This window comes from Tursiops truncatus, chromosome 7, assembly GCF_011762595.2.
Source record: "Tursiops truncatus isolate mTurTru1 chromosome 7, mTurTru1.mat.Y, whole genome shotgun sequence".
NCBI classification, from domain to species: domain Eukaryota; kingdom Metazoa; phylum Chordata; class Mammalia; order Artiodactyla; family Delphinidae; genus Tursiops; species Tursiops truncatus.
The window spans coordinates 58,358,506-58,382,925 of record NC_047040.1 but is presented as its reverse complement, the minus strand read 5'-3'; the positions used below and the strand labels follow the sequence as shown (position 1 = coordinate 58,382,925).

The 24,420-nt window shown below is 47.0% G+C and overlaps 1 protein-coding gene across 1 annotated transcript; it reads left to right on the top strand.

Annotated features, from left to right (window-relative positions):
- Nucleotides 1–20,480: 20,480 nt before the first annotated feature.
- SP9 (Sp9 transcription factor) lies at nt 20,481–24,218 on the top strand. The gene is made up of 2 exons (XM_033860405.2): nt 20,481–20,597; nt 21,601–24,218. The coding sequence occupies exons 1-2, from the start codon at nt 20,577–20,579 to the stop codon at nt 23,026–23,028; spliced, it is 1,449 nt and encodes a 482-aa protein (XP_033716296.2). The 5' UTR covers nt 20,481–20,576; the 3' UTR covers nt 23,029–24,218.
- Nucleotides 24,219–24,420: the final 202 nt, after the last annotated feature.

Sequence of the window (24,420 nt, the reverse complement as noted above, 5' to 3'; positions counted from 1 at the left end):
AACAAACTGTGTGGGGGGAGGGATAAATTAGGAGTTTGGGATTAACAAATACACACTACTACATATAAAACAGACAGGCAACAAGGATTTACTGTATAGCACAGGGAACTATATTCAGTATATTGTAATAACTTATAATGAGAAAGAATCAAAAAATTATAAATATATGTGTGTATATATGTATAACTGAATCACTTTTCTGTATACCTGAAACTAAGACAATATTGTCAATCAACTCTACTTCAATTTTTAAAAAGTATAGTATTAAGAAAAATTATAATAGCTCATCAGGGAAAATTCAGAATGGGTGAAGATTACTAGGTATCTTCTCAATGGATGTTGTCTAGGTGATCCTTTGGGGTTTTCTGACTATATAGGTGTGTGTGGTTTTCATGATCTTCAGGCAATTTTACATCCAACTCTAAGTTGTATAAAACTGACGCAAATGAGTCTTGTCTGTAGACGTGACAATAAATTGTTTCTGGTGAAGATGCAATTGACTGTCACCATGTAAAAGAGATGATTCCAAACATTACATTTTATTGCCTGTAAATATTGTTTTATCACCTATTGGCAATTTCATTTCAGCATTCCTGGTTGCTACTACGTGTGTTTGTTCTTTGAATTCTCTTTTGAAAAAGTTTTAACCTCTCACTGTTTCTCTCATTAATTAGTTAATTAATTTTTTTTTTTTTTTTTTTGCGGTACGTGGGCCTCTCACTGTTGTGGCCTCTCCCGTTGCAGAGCACAGGCTCCGGATGCGCAGGCTCAGCGGCCATGGCTCACGGGCCCAGCCGCTCCGCGGCATGTGGGATCTTCCCGGACCGGGACACGAACCCGTAGCGGCAGGCAGACTCTCAACCACTGTGCCACCAGGGAAGCCCTCTCATTAATTATTAATAAATTAAATAAGATCTTTGACCTGTGTTTTTGTATTTACATGACAATCATGATTTTGCCTTATTTTTAAGTATATTTTATTAATAGCATATATGAATTATTATAATGTGCATTATTACTCTATTTATCATGTTTGAGAGGATTTGGAGAACACTTCAAACTGGACTTTGGAACAAAGTGCCTTTTTGCTAAGCCTTGGCTTGGTATCAAATTCTCTATGACAAATCCAGCTGGCCACTCGTTTTGTAAATAAAGTTTTGTTGGCACACAGCCACGTTCATTCATTTACATATAGCGTTGACAGTTGTAACAGGGACCATTTGACCCACAAGCCTAAACTATTTACTATCTGGCCTTTAATAGAAAAAGTTTGTTGACTCCTCTTCTACGATATGACACCAACCTGCTTTAGCATATAAACCGCAAATGAAACTTCTATTACTTTTTTAGCTTGAGATGGTTAGGGTTTTCTGTACCTCCAAATGGATGTACAATGCCATTTGCAGGGATAGAGGGAACTTCTTCATTTTGGGAGACTGAATATCATAGTGTTTAATATCTCCCACTGGCCTTGAAGTCAGAGTGTCCTGGGTTTGAATCCACACTCTCTCACTTACAGCTGAGAGACCTTGATCAGGCTGTTAAACCTTCCTAACCTTTAACCTTCCTAAGCCTCAGGTACCTCATCCATAAAATAGGGATAATGATATTTTATATGGTAGTTGTAAGAATTAAATGAGCTGCAATATGTAAAGAGCTTAATACCCAGAACATAGAAATCCGTGTTGTTATTGGGCATGGGCAAACTTTGGAAAGCACAGAATAATTAGATCTATGCCTGTTTTTGTAACATTCAAAATAAAGTCCAATATCTGTCACCAGCCTACCCAACTTAAAGTTTCTCTCCACTATTCCAAAGAAATTCTCTTCTTCTTACTCAAGAGGTAAAATACTTTGTTTGATTAGTTGGGGACACTCCAAGAGGAAACCTCACTAAGGTATCCCTAGCAAAATCTCATCTTTATTATGGTAGACTGATTGCAAAAAAAATGGCCCCAATTCTTCTCTTCTAGGTATGCATGTCTCTTATGATGTGACTTTGCATCCCATGTAGAAGTGGAATCTATTTTCCCTGCCTTTCTCTACTGGCCTTGTTACTTGCTTAACCAGTAGAAGCAGCAGAAGTGAATGTGCCAGTTCTGAGCTAAGGCCTGCAAGAAGACTTACACACTTCTGCTTGCTCTTTTGAACCCTGCCTTCACCACGACAAGCATGGGATAACCTGCCGGAGAACAAGAGTGCAGAGATGAGTTGTCTCGTCCATGAACATCCTGCTTCAATCAGCTCCCAGCTGACCTGCCCACTGAGATCAACCAAGACCAGCTCAGATCAGCAGAACTACCTAACCAATGTATACATTCACGAGCAAAAATACATATTTATTGTATGTCAAAATAAATTAATGTCCGATAATTTCTATCACTGAAATCTTGGCTACTGAATGATTGCTCTCTGCTGTTATTTGCTAGGGGAGTGTCGAGCATACGTATCTCACACATAGGACTAGAGTGATAATCCGAAAATGTGGTCCTAACTCAACCCTGTTGTGTCAGGACATTGCTGAAGTGATTGATCCAGATACATACTCAAGTAGAGAATTTCCCATGAAAGACTTGGACAGAAGTCACAGCTCTTGGCTACAGAGATCATGTAACAGTGTTATGAGAACTTTTAAAGAAAAAAGGTAAGTAGTCATTCCATTTACAAAACCAGTTCTTCCAATAGTGACCGTTAGAACCGAAATGTTTGCATGACAAAAGGACTTTTGAGTCCCCTCTGGTTGGCCTCCTGTTTAGAAATAGTAGTTAACAAAACAAAACTGAGTACTGCTAGAAAATGCACTGTTCCTTGGGACTCTAACAAGAAGTGACCTGATTATATTACGGCATGCTTTTCCCAAGGTAGTTAAAAAGAAAACAACATTCTTTTCTGGGTCTCTGGTGTTTCCCTTGTAATTTTAAGGATGACTATGCCTTTGCCTTTCCACTGTACTGACCCTTTGCCATCCTGTGTCACTTTAAGCCAGTCATTTAATATGTACTATGGATAAGTTCTCATGTCTCTTCTAGCCCATGTCAGTTGCAGATACAAATTTTTTGCTTACCAATTTTTGTTCTCAGTCATCGGACATTTATTTCATATCTATTATGTGCCAGGCATTTTACTAGTCACTGGAGATACAGCAGTGAATAATGAGACATGGCCTTTGCCCTCACATTAATAATGATAACAAAAATGACAGCAAGCATATCATTAACAATAACTGATGCCATACTACATTATAGGTTCCGAAACACTTCCACAGGCATTTTTATGTTTGACCCTCGCTGTGGCACTGTTAAATGGTTAGGACAAGTTATTATCATCTGCATTTTACAGATGAAGAAACTGAGACTCAGTAACATTAAGTAACTTGGCCAAGGCTACAAGGAACTCATATTATCACTTAGGATCTAGAAATTTCAATCCTGATTATTTACAAAAAAATATTTTATAATGAAATGTTTCAAACTTACTAAAAATAGTAGGATGATAGATCCTATATACCTAAAACTCCAAATTTTAAATTATCAATATTTTGACCGTATTTTCTTCATCTTTCCCCCATTGTTCCTTTGCAGAAATATTTTAAGCAAATCCCAGAGATCATGTTATTTCATCCCTTCATACTCAACATAAATCTTTAAAAAGTAAGGCATTATGTTAACATAACCACAATGCCATTTTCACACTTAACAATATCAATAATAATTACTTTGTCTCGTTTAGATACAATTTTTGATGTTTACTTGGAATAGAATGAAATTTAAAAATCATTTTGCTATTCAGTCACATACTGACTAGCCCAATGTTGTACAAATTTGCCTCATCACAACAGTTTGTTGGATTCTAGATCATCCCTCCTCCCCCAAAGCACATATCTTGTGGTAGAGGATACTATTTGGCCTCCAATGTCTCATCTCTCCCTTTTCCTTATAGATTTGTTATCTAGAAATCTGGTCATGAGGAATAAAGACTGTATTTCCCAGCATTCCTTGCAGCTGGATGTGGCCATGTGAGTAAATTCTACTACTACAGATGTTAAGTGAAGTGTTAAATTAGCTCCTGGGTAACATTCTTTCTTTTTTCAAGATTTATTTATTATTATTTTACTTTATTTTTTGGCTGTGTCGGGTCTTAGCTGCGGCATGCGGGATCTTCGTTGTGGTGTGCAGGCTTTTCTCTAGTTGTGGCGTGCAGGTTTTCTCTCTCTAGTTGTGGCACACAGGCTCCAGGGCGCGTGGGCTCCGTAGTTGTGGTGCATGGGCCCTAGTTGAGGCGTGCGAGCTCACTAGTTGGGGCACACAGGCTTAGTTGCCCCGCGGCATATGGGATCTTAGTTCCCTGACCAGGGATCGAACCTGCACCTGCATCCCCTGCATTGTAAGGTGGATTCTTTACCACTGGACCACCAGGGAAGTCCCCTGGGTAACATTCTTAAGGGGAAAGACTATGTTTTCTTTTCCTTTCCTCCTTTTTGCTGACTAGAATGTAGAATCAGTAGCTGGAACTTACATCTTGACCTATAAGGCTGTGTCCTAAGTAAAATAGGTGAGACATCAAGAGAGGCGGAAGATCCCTGATGATCATGGAGCTGCCATATCAGTTTAGAAGTAAGTTTCTATTTTGTAAACTTCAAGCCAATGTTATTTATCTTGGTTTCTGGTTGTTTTGACACATGTAGCCAGATGAATCCTAACTTCTATACACTTCTGTGTACATCTTCCCCATCCCTCAAATATGATGGAACCAGCACACAGAAAAAGGGGTTAGCTCTGAGCTAATGCCTCCAGATCTAATTTAACTATTCACTGAGGTGTATTCCATTCAACTTGATGTTTTAAAATGACAAATTGTCAACTTCCAAAACTCCTTTCCATTGAGTCTGTCCTTGTAATATGATCAACATCTTTTCTGTCTTCTTAATTGAAAGATCACCCAAACGCACCAATTGTTTGGTTCTTGAAAAAAGTGTTTTGTTCATAAGATTTGCAGAAAGGATTTGGAGAAGAGTGGAAAGGGCCTGAACTATTGTATGCATAGCAAGCATGGGATAGTGAAATCAAGTCCAGCCTTGTGACCTGTCTCAGATCTCTGAAAATGCATCACTGATTTCAGAGCTGGTCTGGGTGAGCTGCAGTGATCTGTCACAATTGATATTGTCATTATCAGAAGATCACGGTATATGTACAGAAGTTGAACTATTGTTAACAGTTCTACATTTAAAAGATTTCTTACGGAATTTTACAGCAGATAAATCAACCCCTGATGACACAGTGAAATAGGACCAGGATATTAAAGCATTTAAACATGGGTTTTTAATTTGTTAACCAAACATTAAGACATTTCCTCAGTCTTTTTTCATATTAAAAAAAAAAAGACTTGTAGTAACAAAGAAAAGTATTAAAGTTTCTTTCAAAGGTGCCCGCTAATTTCGAATATTCCAAAACTTTGCATTATGTAATCAAATAGAAGCTAATAAAAAGGAATGCACAACTGAGAGACTGGGCATTATATTTTTCTATTATCAGTAATTCTCTATTAAAGCAGTCTATCACATTTTACTTTAAAGAGATGCAAGTGATCGAGTTATGAGATCAATACTTTTATTACAGTATTTTAAGCCAAAAGAGAAACTCTGGTAGTTACTGAAATTCTGTACTTGCTGTTGTTCATCTGCTGATGAGAAGTTTAAAGAATTGTAATGCACTTGCCAATTATGCGTGTGAGAGCAAAATGTAAATCAAAACACTGCAAAGTTTACACTTGCAAGAAATTAGTAGGAAATAATTCTTAATAAAGAAAGCATAGGGGGGCTTCCCTGGTGGCGCAGTGGTTGAGAGTCCGCCTGCCGATGCAGGGGACACGGGTTCGTGCCCTGGTTCGGGAAGATCCCACATGCCGTGGAGCGGCTGGGCCCGTGAGCCATGGCCGCTGAGCCTGCACGTCCGGAGCCTGTGCTCCGCAAGGGGAGAGGCCACAGTAGTGAGAGCCCCGTGTACCGCAAAAAAAAAAAAAAAAAAAAAAAAAAAAAAGAAAGCATAGGGAAGATGTAAAATCCTGCTTTATATCTCACACTGACTTTATTATTTTTTAATGGATAACACAAAATATTTATTTCTCACTTCTATGAATTCCAAAATGGGTGTTCATGTTTGGTGAGCAGCTGCGGAGGAAAGACTTTATTTTATTTATTTATTTTCAACACTTCATTTTTTAAAATAAATTTATTTATTATTTATTTATTTATTTGTGGCTGCGTTGGGTCTTCGTTGCTGCGTGCGGGCTTTCTTTTTAGTTGAGGGGAGCGGGGGCTACTCTTAGTTGCAGTGTGCAGGCCTCTCATTAAGGTGGCTTCTCTTGTTGCAGAGCGTGGGCTCTAGGTGTGCGGGCTTCAGTAGTTGTGGCACATGGGCTCAGTAGTTGTGGCTCACGGGCTCTAGAGCGCAGGTTCAGTAGTTGTGGCACATGGGCTTAGTTGCTCCGTGGCATGCGGGATCTTCCTAGACCGGGGCTCAAACCCATGTCCCCTGCATTGGCAGGCGGATTCTTAACCACTGCGCCACCAGCGAAGCCCTATTTTTTTTTTTTAATATTTATTTATTTAGGCTGTGCCGGGTCTCAGTTGCAGCATGCGGGGTCTTAGTTGCAGCATGCGGACTCTTAGTTGCGGCATGCGGGATCTAGTTCCCTGACCAGGGATCAAACCAGGGCCCCCTGCATTGGGAGCATGGAGTCTTACCCACTGGACCACCAGGGAAGTCCCAGAAAGACTTTAATTTTCAACTGCCACAGACAGTGAAAAATAGCTCTCAGATGTTAACTCTCTGCACTCTGTTAGGAAGCTCCCTTTACATGTATATACATATATTATTGCAGACAGTATTTTCCAAAAGGGACTGAAACAGTATCTTATATCCTGAGTGCTCTTTTTACAATGTGATCTTAACACTCCTCCCATGGAGAGATGGAGTTTATGTCCTTTCCCCTCAAACCTGGGCAAATACTTGTGACTGTCCCAATCAAGAGATCACAAAGATACCATGCTATTTCATCTTGCTCTCTTGGACACTGGTTCTAGGAATTCACATGCATGCTGTGAGGAAGTCCAAACTAGCCCATGCAGAGAGACCATGTGGAGAGACCATGTATAGATGTCCCGACCAGCATCCACTGACAGATGCGTGAATGAAGAAGACTCATCCAGATGAGTCTAGTCCCTGCTCTTTGAGTTTTCCCAGCTGAGGCTTCAAATATGGTGGAGCAGAGACAAGCCATCTATACCCACTGTACTCAATCTGAATTCCGGACTGGCTGTGGGGAGGAGAAACAAGGAGATGTTGGTCAAAAGGTACAAACTTCCAAGTCATAGGATGAATAATTTCTGGGGATCTAATGATGTACAGCATGGTGACTATAGTTAACAGTATTGTATTGTGTACTTGAAAGTTGCTAAAAAAGTAGATCTCAGGGCTTCCCTGATGGTGCAGTGGTTAAGAACCTGCCTGCCAATACAGGGGACACGGGTTCGAGCCCTGGTTTGGGAAGATCCCACATGCCATGGAGCAAATAAGCCCGTGCGCCACAACTGAGTTGCGCTCTAGAGCCCGCAAGCCACAACTACTGAGCCTGCGTGCCACAACTACTGAAGCCCGCTCTCCTAGAGCCCGTGCTCCGCAACAAGAGAAGCCACCGCAATGAGAAGACCATGCACCGCAACGAAGAGTAGCCCCCGCTCACCGCATCTAGAGAAAGCCCACGTACAGCAACAAAGACCCAATGCAGCCAAAAACAAATAATTAATTTATTTTAAAAGAAAGTGGATCTCAAATGTTCTTACCATCACCACTACCAAAAAAAAAAAAAAAAAAAGGTAATTATGTGAGGTGATGAATGTGTTAACTAACCCTATTGTGGTAATCATTACACAATATACATTTGTATCATATCTACATGTTGTATACCTTACATTTACCCAACGTTATGTGTCAGTTATAGCTCAAAAAAGCTGGGTGGGGGGGCTGGGGGGAAAGAAGCAGTAGATTCCTTTAATGATTCAAGTGGTTAAGAAAAAGCCCTAGCTGATATTTCTGTTTCTGCTTTTTTTTTTTTCCCCCTATTTTGACCTAGAGAGGAATGTGCATATGTTTGCAAAAAATTTTGTTGCTGTTCAGGGTAAGTTTACTGTACAGAAATTACATTTTCTGCAAATGGAAGCAACATTCTCTCTTTCCTCTCTTTCTTTAGTTCTTACCCTGGCTCAAAATGTAATTCCTCAAGTCAAAATATTTTACATAGGTAGGGCCATCTAAAATAAAAAGGAAGGACTGGAACCTTCATTTTGTCGAGCCATTACATTACAAGGGAGGACTTCCTGGCCCAGGAGACTCATAAGAGGAGGCATCTTACCAACAGGAGCAGAACTGCCCAGCACTTCTTTTGCTACCTTTTGGCTTACTCACACCATAGCCCCAGGTCTTGAAACCAATCTTCCTTCTAGTCAAGAGAAAAGGATTTGGATATTTGTAATTTATAAAGTCAGTTTGTTTGTTTTGTAAAGAAAAAGGAATCTAGAGTTGTGTGCATTAGAAGCATGATTACTAGGGGAATTTTATTCTGAAGCAAATGCATGAATATTCTTACAAATGCTCATAGTCTAGTTGCTCCAAAAAGCCCTAATGTAGAGCTTTTTTCCTTGCTGATTCTTCTCTACTTCACCTCCTTGAAATACTAACACATGTTTTATCAAATCTATAAAACTCAACGCTATGTGCATCACCCCCTCTCTTATTCCATCATCTCACTAACTAGTATCATTGCCCACTTTGGCAACTGCTCACCTACCAAGGTGTTTCCAGAAAGATTCCATAGTAGATTCCATATTGGCATAGCCAATTCCATATTGGCTCTTCTACTCACTTTTTTTTTTTTTCCCTCTTGCTAAGTCTCAAGGGACTGATCTAATGCCCTCTAACCATCCTCCCTCTTTTTTTTTAAATAAATGAAGCCTTTAGGTTTGTTTTAGTGTTTCCTCTCACCTAGAAGCTCCACTGGCAGGTTGAGGCCCTTGTATGGTATCCAGTGATAGATGCTGAATCCCATCCTTACTGGTATTTGCTCCTCGGAGGTAAAAAAATAAATGTTTTATAAAGCTCAAATTGGCCTTATCAAACAAAACATCTGCTAGATCAGTGAATGACGGGTGACAGCAGGAGACAGCAGTGCTGGCCTCTCCAATAGAAGTCACTGCAGTTAATGGAGGCTATTACAGGAAAATTCTGGCAATAAGTTTTCTTTTTCTTTTTTTTCTCCTCCAGACAGCTAAAAAATTTTTTAAAGAAAAAAATGTATTCAGTTGCTAGGGTAACTGTGGTTTCAAAACTACCGTAACAAAAGCCAGATATCACATATCAAACTACCAAATTGTTAATTTGACTGGTATTTTAAAATAACTACTTAAAAGAGATGTTTTTTTCCTTATCTAGCTATGGAGAACAGAGAAAAGGGGAATATAGGAGGAAAATAAGGAGGAAAGAAAGAAAAAGGAAACTGGTAGATTCGTTTAAGAAATGTTTTTGCTTTGCTAAATATTTGTTGCAAATAAAAATCCTTTCACCATGTTACAGATACATATGAATGCAGGAATTATTTAGTCAGATTCAAAACAGAAGGAGGATACTGGGTTATCCTGTTTTCAATTTCTCTTCCCACATTCAAACCCTGCCTGGGTTTGAAATGAACAGATTTCTGTGGACGCTTAGTAAAGGAACTAGTCACTTAGGGGAGTTAGACATGTTCCGAAATCTTTTATGGGTGATTGTGTTTTTCCTGTGTCTTGCTTTTCATCATTTGATTTAAAGGGACTACAATAAAGCCATTAAGCACTTGGACTCTGGAGTCAGACATGGCTGGGTCTGAATACCTTTTCTATCTCTTACTAAATTCCTTTAACCTCTATGAGCCTGTGTCTTCATTTACAAAAAGGATAAATGACTAGGTTACTTCAATAAACAAATTGCAAGGAAAGAAAAAGAGGGAGAGGGACCTATGATTAAAAGAGACATGAGAGACTAAATGTGTGGATATTGCTTAGATCTGGTTTTGAAAAAAAAAAAAGCAATTGTAAAAATCATTTATGAGATAATTGGGGGGACTTGAACACTGATCAGATGTCTGATAATATTAAGGAATTATTTCAAATATGTTTATGTATGATTATAACATGGTATTGTGATTTGGGTTTTCTTTTTTAGTTGTCTTTTGATATTTTGATAGTAATGGAATATTTATGAGTAAAATGATATGATGTCTGAGATTTGCTTTAAAATAAGGGAGGAGGAAATGGATGGTGTAGGGGTTAAAGAAGTCTGGCTATGAGCTGACAATTATTGATGCTGGGTGATCAACATAGAGGGGTTCATTATAATATACTCTCTAGTTTTAAATACATATTTGAGATTTTCCATAATAAAAGTTTAAAAAGAGAGATATCAATAATCCTCATAATACTTACCTGATAAGATTATTGTGTTCATTAAATCACATGCTGTGTGTAAAGCACTTGGCAGAATGCTTGGCATATAATAGGTGCTCAATAAATGTCAGCTATTATTGTTAGAGACAACATCTCCTGTTTCCCATGTGCAGACCTGTGAAAACCAGACCATAAAATGTGTTGCTGACTGGAGCAGCTAACCTCACTCCTTCCCGAACAGGCAGCTGCTAGCTGTTGTTGCATTCGTCCTCCTCCAGCCTGATTTTGTACTAGGCCCCGTACTTTCCACACGCACTAAAATTCTGTATTATAGTTGCTGTTGATTTTGCTTTTAGTTCCACAGTAAGTTTTAGTTGGGAATTTCAATGGAAAATGGGAGGCAACTATTAATAAGTATTGAGCAGTTGCTAGGAATTTCCCTACACAGTTTTATTTAACCTTTCTAAAAAATCCTTCGAAGTCGAAATTGTTAGCTTCATTTTCGAGAGGAAGAAACTGAGAAGCTTCCTGGCCCACCCAAGGTCACAGCATTAAGTGGTGGACCTTAACTCACACTCAGCTCCTGAGAGCCCCAAAGGGCTTGTGCTTATCCAGGAGCCCTGGCCATCAGCCTCCTTGCCTTTCTTTCCTTGTCCTCGCTTAAAAACAACCACAATCCAGAAAAAGTTAAGTTGTCCCCAGTCAAAGGAGTCCGATACCGTATTTATCTGTCCTGTGGACTTCCTGGCAGGCTGGTTTGCCGCAGGGTGGTAAAAGAACTGCACATCTGATAAGGAGAGTCACAGGCTTGGGTGGGAGCTTGAGGCTGGCAGAGGGGGTTCTCAGGAAGAAGTATTAGAAAGAAAAAGGACTTCAGGATTGCCCTGACATTTGTGTTTAATTTTCCTCTTGTTCTAAATGCTATTCAACTTTTATGGGAAGGAGAAAGCAGAGAGAGATACCTTATACGAGAGCATGCAATTCCAAAAATTAAAACCAGGCAGCTACCATCCAAAACCGTGGGCCCCAATTCAAGCCCCAGCTGTCATTTAGTTCCGTGGTTACGCCGACACCCTAAACTTGCAAATCATCAGTTGACTTTAGAATCCAGCTTATTGAAAGCGGGTCAATTCCGTGCTAGGAGAGTATCTGATTACAACCGGAGTTATTGGTTGTTTATATCGAACATTCCCGGGAATGGAGCGGAGAAAGAGACACCAGAAGAAACAAACTCCAGCGACCAAGTGCCCAAGGAGATAGTGCCTCAAACTAGAGGCTCAGCCTCTTGGGCCCCGCTCCAGGGCGTCGGGAGGGGTTGGGTTCTTCCAAACGCCGCCGGGAAGTGGCCTAGCTAATTAACCCTTTCCCTGCAAAGCCCAGAGGCCCTCACTCTCAAGGCCACTCCCGCAGCCGGGCTGCAGGAAGGAGTCGACACCACCCCTCGCCAGAGAGGACCGCCCACCTCCCCAGGCCTGCCTATTCCCTGCTGCGAATCCGGGTCTCTCCGCCTAGCGCTGGGCTAAGGTCCTCTTAATTAGGAAACAATAGCTGTTTAGGAAGAAGCGCAAATACCCCGAGCTCTGCGCGCCCAAGCCTGGCATTCTCGAGAGCTCCCGCGGGGCGAGGAACCCGGCAACTCAGAGCAGAGGGAGATGAAGAGACGGAGCCCGCTTGCGGAGGCCTGGGCGTCAGGAATAGCCCGACCCGTCTCCCGGGGCCCTGCCCTCAGCCTTTCCGTGTGGCGGGGACCTGCCGGGTGGGGAACCACCCTCTTCACTGCTGCAGATTTGGAGGGGAGGGGCCAGAAGCCCTGGGGGAGAAGGCGCGGAACGCGGGATTTAGCCCCTCGGATGTAAGGGCGGTCCCCAGTCCAGCCTCAGGCCCCCGCGCCCGGCGCGCGGGGTCACAGCCACGAAGTCCTTTTCCTCCCCGAAGGGAGCCGGCCCTCGATCCCTCGGAGGGTGGAGATTCCTCACGTTCCCTCCGCTCGCTCCCCGGGGTGGGAGAAGAGATGTGGGATTAGGCTGGAGTGAATATTCCGTGTGCTCTGTAATCACACACACAGTGAAATCTTCACCGTTGACTTAAGTTACTTGGCGCTGCGAGGGCTGGGGCCCCGCGTATTGATTAAACGCAGCCTCTATTTACCTAAACAACAAATGTAGAGATTAGCAACGTTCACTTGATCACAATAATGGGGTTGACAATTAAGGGGCAATGCATCCCAGATGTAACCGAGCCTTGGAGGAGGGCGGGCGGGCGGGCGGCAGGCTTCTTGGAGACGGGCGCTCGGGGGCTGCGGCGGTGAAGGTGCGGAGCCGGACGCAGAGCAGGGGGCGGCGCGGGGAGCGCGGCAAGAGGCGGAGGGGAGGACCAGCAGCAGCGAGGCCTCCGGCCACGCGGCAGGGGAGCCCCGCAGCTGGCTTTGGGGGACCCGAACATCCCCACTCCCAGGGTGGCATCTGGAGCGCGGAGTCTGCCTCCCCGCGGCGATGTCACCTGCCTCAAGGCCGTCTCGCCTGCTGCCGCCTGGCAGGGAAGGAGGATCGACGCCGCTGACGCGTGCCCGAGTGAGTGTGTCAGTGTCATCAATGTGCATTCTGCCTGCGGCAGCGGGGGAAGTGGGAGGGGCAGGAGGAGGCGCACGTGTCTAATGTGTGCGGAGCCTCCCTCTGCCCCTCCGTGTACCCGGCTCTTGATACTTCAAGAGGCGAGTCAGGGTGGAGGTGTCAGTCTGGCCTCTCGATGGGGGTGGGTGTGACAAGAGAGGACGCTAGAGTGGCTGAAATTCAGAAAGCATGAAAGTGTCGGCCCAGGACAGGCCTGTTCTCGGAGATGTCACAGGAGTACCTGGGTGCTTGGTGGGACTCTTAACCGATCTTCTTTCTCAATCTCTCACTAAGCTGTAGAGCCCTGAGAAGTCCTGGGAAGGGAGGCAGGGTGGGGAATGAAAGGAAGCAACTCAAGGAAGAACTCAGGAGAGTAAGATATGGGGTAATAAAGGACAGATGAGAGCGGTTGTGGGGAGAGGGGTGTGTGTGTGAGGTCACCATCCGCCTAGAAGAGTTTCCGTTTCCTGGGGTCCCATCGCAGGTTGGCTGCAAAAGACACAGGTGGCAACTCTCCCAATGCATGTAGTTTCTCTGTTTTTCCCCTCTTCCCTCTGTGCCCCATTATCAACCCGGAATGCTTCCCATTCCACATATAGACACAAATAAAATGATTTGTCCCAGACACCCATGGACAAGCCAGGACGAAGCCCTTTCCCGCCAAACCACTAAGGCCGGGAAATAAACTGCGCCTGCCCAGGCTCTAGGCGCTGGAGCCCGCGAGAAGACTTGAGTGGTAAGAGGATATAGAGAATTGGAAAAAGGGAGGGAGAAAGGAAAAGAGAAGGTTAGGAAAGAGAAGAAGAGAGAGGAGAAAAGGGGGAGGGGATCTACTGGGACAGAGTTGGACGTGGGGTTCGGTTACTATCGCCCCCTCCGCGCCCAGGGTCTTTAGGCCCGCTGCCTGTCCCCCATTTCAGAGCTGAGGGCGGACTGGGGGAGGGGGAGATAAGACAAAGGGAATTCTCCCCTGGGAAGTGTGAAGTGCGTCTGTCCTCTCCTTTCAGGCTCTGGAAAAACTGGCTGGAATTTCCTTGTCGTGAGAAGACCGACGAGTCTGCAGTTCAGGAGACAACTACAAACAGACTTTGGGGCGGGAAGGAGGGCGGGAGGAGGGGGCTGGCAGGGGCCTGCTTTGATCGCTTTGGCTCTGTTGTAATTTTGTCTTCGCCAGTTAGATTAGCTGAAATAGTCAGCCCGAGCGAGGAGGTCGGTTCCGAGGAGTTCTCTCCCTCCCCACCGCCCCCTCCCCCGCGTCGTGTGCAAGCGGGGAGCTGGGTCGCGGCTCCTCCCCGAGTCGCGCCTGAAACTTCAAGGGCTAATGGTTGTGTGTTCCTGCCGTAATTAGGAGGCCACACCGCACTCGAACACTCCGTTAAAACAAATCTGTAAGTCATCCTCCCCCTCTCCGGGGACAGACCCGGGGAAAGGAGGCAGCTGGGACTGCTCGCGGCAGTGTCCTCCGCTGGGGGAGTGGCGTCGCTGTGAACCCCGGCCTCGGTCCTTCTAAGCTCTTCCTTAAAAAGAAGAGAAAAGGGGCAAAGAATGGGCACCTCGCCATCCATCGAACGAGCCAGGGGAGCCTGTGTCTTTGCTTGAAAAGTTTTCAGAATAAATCGCTCTGGTGGGTCTAAGCAGTGATGAAGAGAGGCTGGACCCGTGTTTTCTCCAGAACATTGCGATAATGTGAAGGATATGGAGTCGTCCTCCCCCCCGCACCCCTTTTCTTTTTCCTCTCCATATAAATCAGCCATATAAATCATTTGCATTGTTTAAGGTACATTGATCAATCTAATGGCTTGTAATAGGCTCCTAATTGCCACTTGCAGAGTTCTGAAGGCTCCGGTTTGAACGGGGAAGGTTCTCGATTCCAGACCAAGGAAGAGCACCACGGTGACCAGGTCATCTGCAGTCTCAGAGCCTCAGGGGAGGGAGGAAAGGGGGCTTACTAGGGATATTTGCTATACCTTTTTTTCTTTCTTTCTTTCAAATTGCACTAATGAGCAAAGCCCAGGCTGTGATTTATTGATTAGTGTAGACAGGATGATTTTGCTTTTATCAGACAAGAAATCTTCCTTGTTGGCATTCCTTGTGTCTGTATATAATACAGTAAAAAAATTCCTTAGCCACGAACCGCTCTTAGTCATACCTTTTCTTTTTATTTACTTATTTCTCACAGCGTAAGATTAGGAATTGTGATAGAAAATAATATGGGGGAGGCGGAAACTGTTAAAGGAAGGAAGAAAAAGCCAAACTTTCTCCAGTGTGGATGGAGTCCTGGACATATGCCTAAAGTCCTGTTTCACAACTTGCAGTTGTGCCTCCTTCAAACCCTGAAAGGAGGAGGGAGAGTTGGAAGTCTCTTCAAAGCCTGCCTATGAAAGAGTAAAACTGAGGAAACTGGTACCCTGGCTGGGAGAAGCTGATGAATGACCAGAATTCCCTGGCCTTTGGCTTTTTAAAAAATATTAGCTTAAGGTCTGAGTGAAAAGATTGCTTTAATATCTCCAAAGATGGTTCGATTAGAGTTGGCTGAGACACAAATGTGCTCCATTTTGGTAGAAATGCCCTAAAAGAGAAGGAGGAAGCCAACAGTGAATGGCACATTTGCTTAGGTCTAATACCCTTCTGTGGTAGTTGGTGAGGGAGGGAGGAAGGTAAAACCCCAAGCCGAATAGGCCCCCCGTAGTTTCCAAGCAAGGCAGTAAACAAATCTATGATGCTTGTCGAATAATCTTCCAATAATTGCAGTCATTAAAATCATCACACAGTCTACAGTCACCTTCCTTCCTTTGACACACCAGAGTCTTTCCTTTAATTGTTCATGCATTTTTGGCTCAGATAAACAGATCAAGGCAGGCTTAAAATATATGGCCCAGATACATCTAGCAGCAGAAAATTAGTTGTGTAGCAAATGTTTGGAGTGTACTTAATAGACTAAGCGTTTTCAGTTTCTCCAGTAGACCTTATAGACAAAACGGATTTGCATCTCCTGCCATCTCTAAATAGCAGTAACACTTCTGAGATGGAGAAAAGATGAAAGTTCCAATGGCCTGGTGATCCTTCCTGGCTCTTTTATTTGCAAGGGCTGGGATGGAATGAGGGTGTTATAGAACAAATACTAAATGAAAGCTCAATGGAAATTGTGGGAGAGTTCCTCAGTTTTCAATTTATTTTCTCCACCCAGATGATCTCAAGGCTAGTGCTTTTAAAAATATAGATATGTTAACTATAAAAGATTCCCTTGTAATCAAAAGCTGCATTTCATTTTCACCCATAACTGACAAACTCCAACTGCGGAAAAGACTCATTGGACTCAACAGGCGCTATAGTCTGTATTGGCTTCCTCAGCCCCTGTTCATGGCAGGTGACTGTGGTACACAAGGGCAGCTTTTCGTGTGTGTGGTTTTTTTGTTTTGTTTTTTAACTCATTATTAATGTATCTCCCCAAATCCCACACTGTGCTGACCTGATAATCACTGCTGTAGTGTAGATCATGCAAATGAAAAGCATAATTAATCGCGCAAATTATCCAGAAAGGGAGAGCGGTGGCTAAGCAAATAAATAAAGGCATGCGGGAGGAGGACAGGTCAGATAAATGCTTTTTACGGGCTCCTCTCCCTGCCTTCTCCTTTCCCTGCTCCCGGGCACCCAGGTCCTGGTGGCCGAGGCTTTGACAGCAGCTAGCAGAGCCCAGGTGAGAACCTTCGGTTCCTCCTCCCCTCTCGCCCACATCCTCTAGTCTCCCCAACTCTACCTCACCCCACCCCTGTGCAGTATATCCGCTGCTCAACTCTGCGACTGGCCAAAGCCCCTGGGAGACTGGGCAGCCACCTAATATTTCGAGTTATTCCGAAGATAACTGTTCCTCCCCCGTCTCCCTGTGCATCAGGGAGAAGCTTTTTTTTTTTTTTCCTGTGGCGTAGGAGCTCCAATCCTTCGGATCCGCGCTAATGACGGAATTGTTTCCCCGGTTTTGCCCACTAAATGCAGCAACTTGAGCAGTTGCTCAGATCAAAGCTCTCGGGAGAGGCAGGATGGGGGAAACAATATTTGTTCAAAGGAAGTGAACTCTTTCCTTTAATTACCCCATTCTTCTTTATTAGGATTCCTATTGAAATTTTTTGTAAAAAAATTATGTTGATTTAACCATAGTGTATTTACGATGTAAATATATTCCAAGATGAAAACGTCATGGATCAATTGTAAAGGACCCGGATACATAATTTTAAAAAATCAGTTTCAGTGTATATGAGGTTCTCACCCCACTTTCGCTGCTCAGTCAGATTTGTTTATGCAGAATCGACATTTAATAGTGCTAATTGCACTCCAGTTAAATTGCCCTGATTGCAGAAAGGGAAGCAATTTTCGTGCTCTCTGTCTGGGTTTGGAAGAAATTGTTTTATATTCACCTCTTTATAAAGAAGTGGAGATAAGGCACCGGGGCCTTTGCACAAATTGCACTTAGAGGCTGACTGGCAGCATTCAGGCGCTATAATAGAGCATTATTTGGCCGTTTTGAATAATGTAAAGCGTTTGCTGAAAGCTATTCTCCTGAAAATTGCTTTAACTTTTAAAAGGGTGATGATTCACTCCAAACCAGGCCTTTGTTACATTGTCATTATTTCCCCAAATGTTTTAACAGTCAGCTCAACACTTCAGCATAACACATTGATCTTTGTTTAAAAACTAGATTTTTTAGAGAATGAAAAAAACTGTCACACACACATACACACACACACACACACACACACACACACACACAAACTGGACTTCTTCTGAAAGATTTCCATGGGGGCCCACTTTAGAGTTGAAGTGCCCGGAGCGTCTGCCTGCGATCGTTTGGAAGATTTCCTAACTTTTATTGTGATCCGGTGATGTGTATCTAAAGGAATATCCGAGTGCCCACGTAGAGAGTCTGACAGCTGGAACTACACTGAAAACGGAGGGAGGGGGAGGGGCAGGGGAAAGGAGGAAGAAGAGGAGGAGAAGAGACAGGCAACCAAGGCGCCGGGAGCCCGAGGTGCCAGCGTGAATTGTTTTAAATTGTTGACTTGAAAATGTCACGAGTGCTAAATGGCTTTTCGGATTGTCTTATTTATTACTTTGTCAGGTTTCCTTAAGGAGAGCGTGTGTTGGGGGTGAGGGAGGATGTGGATGGGGAAAACCTCCGCGCTTCTCCTCGGGGCTGCACTGGGTGAGTCGGCAACGCCTGGCTGCCACTTAACAATCCCTCTATTAGTAAATCGACGCGAAGACTCTACGCGAAGCCGAGCACCAGTCTGACCTTCCAGGGCAGAAGTCACCTGTTGGGAAGGGCTCCCGGGTCCCACTGCCGGGCTTTCTGGCTCTTCCGGGCTGCTTGGACTCCCCCTCACCCCTCAACCCCGAGTGTCCCGGGGGCTTTTCACACCTTTCCCCCCCGCTTCCCCCGCCGATTGCTACCACAACCCCCCAGGGCACAGAGTTTCATTATAGCCGCGCCGGTCTTCTCACTCTCTCCCCTTTCTCTGTCATACGTGCCTCGGTGCTTTCGCCACCTTAGATCAAAGTGCGGGGGGAGGCATTTTGAGCAAAGATATTCTAACGACTAGCAAAGAAAGCAACCCAGATAGCCTTCTCCACCTACGGAGTGCTCCGGGATACACGCAGGCTCCATCTCAGTGCCGAGAGAAGAGCCACGGTGGTCGCACTCTTGCGCCAAGAGATATTGCAAAAGAAGGAAGAAAACGCTGGGGGCATAGTTCCATGTCCTCCTCACATGCTCCCCCTCCTCAACAACTCGCCTTTTGCACCCAAGCATCTGAGGTTCGTGGTTTAAAATGTCTTTGAAAGCAGGTTGTGGGCTTTCAGGAGAATGTGGTACATTAAAACCAGTACCCAGGTCTGTCGAGGGCACTGGTATTTCTGGTTCAAAAGCTGCCCCTGGCTGCCCTGAAGAAGAAAGAGAAAGGGAGACCCAGAAAGAAGAAAAACAGCTCAGCGGGTGCCGAGGGGCTCCAGGACGCTCAGTTGTCCGTACAAGGACGTGTCTCCTCACACCGACAGGATCCGGAGAGGACTTCAGGATGCTTCCAGACTGCAAAATGTGGAGGCGCCCACGTGTGGCCTCGTCCCAGGCACTCGTGGACAGAGGTCCGGGAGAGAATCTCCCTGAGCACGTCCACGAAAGCAGGGCTAGGGGCAAGCCCACTTCTCAACCCGGCGCCCTTGCCCTGCAAAGCAGCCTCTAGGCCTAGGCGGTCTGGAGTGGGAGTGGGCTGGAGCTGGGGCAAGAAAACTCGCTTCCAGGCTGAAACGTGACATGCAAATTTTCACCGGGTTAAACAAACAGCCTAGCAAGCTTCAGCTTCAGCGGGGGTGGCTATGGGGGCGGACGCGGCTCGCGCGGGTCTGTGTTTCCAAAGTCGTTACATTGTGAAAATAAGCAGCTTCGTGCAGCGTGTTGTATGGGCTGATGCTTCCCACCCCCACGCCAGCCCCCAGCGAAACCCGGCAGACAGCACGTCCCACTGTTTAGTCATATTTGACAACTGGGTTAGCCTGGTATCTAGCCGCTGGCGAAACGGTACAAAGGGTGCCCGTAATTACCACTAGAAGCTTCTGGTGTGAGTGGCACTTGTATTACCCCCCGGGTCAGAGGCCAGAGCGACAATTAGGAAGTCACTTAGGCCGCTAAGGGAAATGGCGGGATGCGGGAGGCTCCGGGCCCTCCCAGCAAGTCTGTGGGTGTAGACCTGGACGGAGAGGCCTATTTCTCTCCTCTCGGAGGAGCTGTCCCTTCGCCCCCTTCTCTTCAATGTGACTCTGAGAGTAAAACTGAATCCAGTGGGAATAAGGAACTAGGTAGATAAATGACAATGATAAAATCGCAAGCGAGAATGATGGATTCCAGCTGAAGTTGTGCTCCGCGGGCGAGAGCCTGGACACACAAAGTGAGCGTTGACATTTCCGTCTCCACTTGGGTCTTGCTGGTGCGGCCTCAGCCTCGGGCCCCCTCCCCTCCTGCCTCCTTTCCCACAAGTGGAGAGTCGAGGACTGTCAGTCTTAACTTGCATCATCTCGGGGAGGTTCGGGGGGCTTGTGGCTCGGTCTCAACGATAGTTAAACCTGGCTTGGTGCGTGTGTGTAAATTTTTAATTGCGCTGTAATTTCTTCAATCTCTAGCCCGCGACCCCCCCCTCCCCCCCCCCCGCCCGCCGCGGTGACTGGCACGCGCCAGGAGCCCGGGCTCGGGCCCCTCGGCGCGTCTGATTGGCTGCGGGGCAGCTCCAGTCTGCTCTGCCTGCGCCCTCATTGGGTGAGAGGCGCCGCCAGCGGCACTTCAAAGCGGGTGCTCCTAGCACTTAGGCTGAGTTTAGCCGGCGGGAGCCCGGAGTCCGCTCGGCGCGAGCGCGGGGACACGGGAGCCGTGCGGTACCCGAACAGTTCTCCCGAGCAGCCGCCAGGTTCAGCCCCGCTCCCGGCCCCGCCGCGCCGCCCAGGGACCTGCTATGGCCACGTCTATACTTGGGGTAAGTCGGAAGTGCGGCATTTGCTTGTTTTAACTGGAGTAATTTTTCGTTATGGCTTCTCCGGGTCCGCGGCTCAGGAGAAACTGTTGCTGCCCGACTGCAGCCTCAGCTTCTTTTAGCACTTTCCACATTTCCAGGACTGATTCTTCCCAAGTTATTGGAACCCAGGAGGTGTCTTTGTAAGAAAAGGATTTGTTAAGCAAGTCCTTTTAATATTCGGTTTTAGAGGTTTCTTTTCTGCCCCTCGTGATTTATACCCCATCCCCCCTTGCTTCGGGGATTGTTGCAATTACGCGACATTGGTGTTTCCAGAAAACAGCGTTAATTGTTTTGCAGTCCGTGTAGTCACGTTAACAAACATTTACACTTTTGCGGATCCCCAGTTTGTCTGTGACTCTGAAATCCATCGCGGGGGTCGCTTCTACTCGGACTTCTTCTTTTCGTAATTGTGTGTCTATGTGTGTGTGTGTGTGTGTGTGTGTAAACATTTAAAATGTTTTCTGTTAAAAAGTCAAGTCCTAGCCACCCTTGGGAAGAGTGCCCCAAGTTTCCCCCACCCCCGGGTCGCTATTTCGGCCGCCTCTGCCCTCACCTGGCGTTTGTTGTCGATGTGTTTACCTCCGTGCTTCACCCCGAAGGGCGATTTGGGGGCTCCTGTGAGACGAGCAGGCTTATGGCGAACGGAAGGCGAGCGACTCGAGTCCGGTTTGGGGCAGGGTTTGCAGCGACTGAGGCGGGGAGAACCGAGACAGCTTTGATTTGTAGTCCCACTGAAGAACAAATTTCCAGCGCCGGGACCCTCGCCCTTGTGATCGCCTCTGCCCCGCGCGGGGTGCGGCGCATCCTCGGCGAGCGTGCGGGGAGGAGGCGCGAGCCGGGGAGCCACGACCCCCCGGGACCAGCCGCGGGAGGACGAGGCTGCTCACGGGTGCACTCTGTGTCTTCCTCCCACTTGTTCCTGCCCTCCTCCTCCTTGCTCCCTCCCCCACCCCACCCACTCTAGGAAGAGCCGCGCTTCGGAACGACCCCGTTGGCCATGCTGGCGGCGACCTGCAACAAGATCGGCAACACGAGCCCGCTGACGACGCTGCCGGAGTCGAGCGCTTTCGCCAAGGGCGGCTTCCATCCCTGGAAGCGCTCCTCGTCCAGCTGCAACCTCGGCTCCAGCCTCTCGGGCTTCGCCGTGGCCACCGGCGGCCGCGGCTCAGGCGGCCTGGCGGGCGGCTCTGGCGCAGCCAACAGCGCCTTCTGCTTGGCCTCCACGTCCCCCACGTCGTCCGCTTTCAGCAGCGACTACGGCGGCCTCTTCTCCAACTCGGCGGCGGCCGCGGCGGCGGCGGCCGGGGTGTCCCCGCAAGAGGCGGGCGGCCAGTCGGCCTTCATCTCCAAGGTGCACACGACGGCGGCCGACGGCCTGTACCCGCGCGTGGGCATGGCGCACCCGTACGAGTCGTGGTACAAGTCAGGCTTCCACTCAACGCTGGCGGCGGGCGAGGTGACCAACGGCGCGGCGTCGTCGTGGTGGGACGTGCACAGCAGCCCAGGCTCGTGGCTGGAGGTGCAGAACCCCGCTGGGGGGCTCCAGAGCTCGCTGCACTCGGGCGCCCCCCAGGCCTCGCTGCACTCGCAGCTCGGCACCTACAATCCCGACTTCAGCTCGCTCACGCACTCGGCCTTCAGCTCCACGGGCCTCGGCTCCTCGGCCGCCGCCGCCTCGCACTTGCTCTCCACCAGCCAGCACCTGCTGGCCCAGGACGGCTTCAAGCCGGTGCTGCCCTCCTACTCGGACTCCAGCGCCGCCGTGGCGGCCGCCGCAGCCAGCGCCATGATCTCGGGCGCCGCGGCCGCCGCCGCCGGGGGGAGCTCGGCGCGCTCGGCCCGCCGCTACTCCGGCCGCGCCACCTGCGACTGCCCCAATTGCCAGGAGGCGGAGCGGCTGGGCCCGGCCGGGGCGAGTCTGCGGCGCAAGGGCCTGCACAGCTGCCACATCCCGGGCTGCGGCAAGGTGTACGGCAAGACGTCGCACCTGAAGGCGCACCTGCGCTGGCACACGGGCGAGCGGCCCTTCGTGTGCAACTGGCTTTTCTGCGGCAAGCGCTTCACGCGCTCGGACGAGCTGCAGCGGCACCTGCGGACTCACACGGGCGAGAAGCGCTTCGCCTGTCCGGTGTGCAATAAGCGCTTCATGCGCAGCGACCACCTGAGCAAACACATTAAGACGCACAACGGGGGCGGCGGGGGCAAAAAGGGCAGCGACAGTGACACGGACGCCAGCAACCTGGAGACGCCCCGCTCCGAGTCCCCCGACCTCATCCTGCACGACTCCGGCGTCAGTGCCGCCCGGGCGGCGGCGGCGGCGGCGGCTGCAGCGGCGGCGGCGGCGGTCTCGGCAGGAGGCAAGGAAGCCGCGTCTGGCCCCAACGACTCTTAGAGGCCGGGCGAGAGGCGCGAGCGAGCGAGTAGAGACAGCGCGAGCGAGCGAGAGGTTCGGAGGGCGAGCGGGGTATGGACGGGCGGGAGCTCCACGGCCGCCCCCGGGCCGGCTCGAGGTAGAGCGGCATCCGGCTCGCGGGCCGCCGCTTGCCTGCCACGCTAGGAGCTCCCCTCTGCTGCCCGAGCCCAGACGAGAATCAAACGCGTGGTCCAGGAACAAAAGCGAAGCATCTTTCGACACAACACTTTAAAAAGCTGCACGCACAGACACACACACACACCGGAGACCTACAACCACAAGCACGCACACTCGAGCGCGCGCACACACACTTACCACTCGCACAAACTTCTCGAGCGAAGAGCAATACACAGAAACGCTCCCTCCTCCCCCACCGCCCACCCCCTTCCACCACCCTTCTCTGTCCTTTTTTCCAAAAGCAAGTCACCACCCTGCAAAGGACTGTCAGAACATTTGAAAACAAACGGGACCTATAAAAACAGACCCTTTGCGTGGATTATATTATATATAAAATGCTCCAAGTCCTGCTTGATATCTACTTACAATAAGACTTTTTTTTCTTATAAAAGGAAGCATCAAAAAAGGCCGAAGGTGAGAAATTAAACTGGAAGTCTAGTGACAGTTTCTCTGTATTTCATAACATCTGTATAAATAGGGTTCAGAAGGTTGTGTTCTCTTTTATTTTCTTGTAAATGTTCATTCGAATAGAGTTTTTTTGGTGAATTCCTGAAATTCAGGGAGTTTTTTTTTTAATTTTCTGATGCACTTTGTGAAAGTCAGTATATATGTAAAAGATATTTAAAATGTTGAGTTATCATTTCACTCACAAACACGTAAGTTAAGGTCATCTGAAGAAATTAAATGCGTTTATCTGTATGAAGAAAATCTTGACATCATATTTTCACTTTGGTATTATTAAAGGACTCTGAACAATACACTTTCTTTTTTTTTTTTGATCCTGTTACCCCCTCAATAACCTTTAAGTGGGCCGACTTTTTTTTGTTGGGAAAAAAATCCCTTAAGTTAGTTTTAGGTGATGTGAGGTTTATGTGAGTTATAAAAGCGATACGTTTTTGAGAAGTGAGAATTATTTATTTGTATATACACAAATTATTTATTTGTATATTAACAGCGTAAATTAAATTAGGTTATAAGAAGGTGTAGTTGTATTACTAAACGAGAGAGCTCTCAAAAGGTGACATTTTAAAACTCTGGAGCCCCTTCAAAAAAGCAAAGGTCCTTGGCAGCTTTAACTGGGGAGGTGCCTACCCCTCCCGGAGGGGTCTGACGAAACTCCAGTGGGTTTGTTTGTAAAGCGGTTTTAAAACAATCTTTGAAAGGAAAAAGCTTTTTAAAAGAAGTCGTAGCTCC

What these genes read in the sequence shown, in the direction of transcription:
- SP9 (XM_033860405.2), top strand. Translation starts at nt 20,577, where the DNA reads ATGGCCACGTCTATACTTGGG. An exon ending in TGGCCACGTCTATACTTGGG is followed by an intron (nt 20,598 to 21,600) that starts GTAAGTCGGAAG and finishes CACCCACTCTAG; the next exon opens with GAAGAGCCGCGCTTCGGAAC.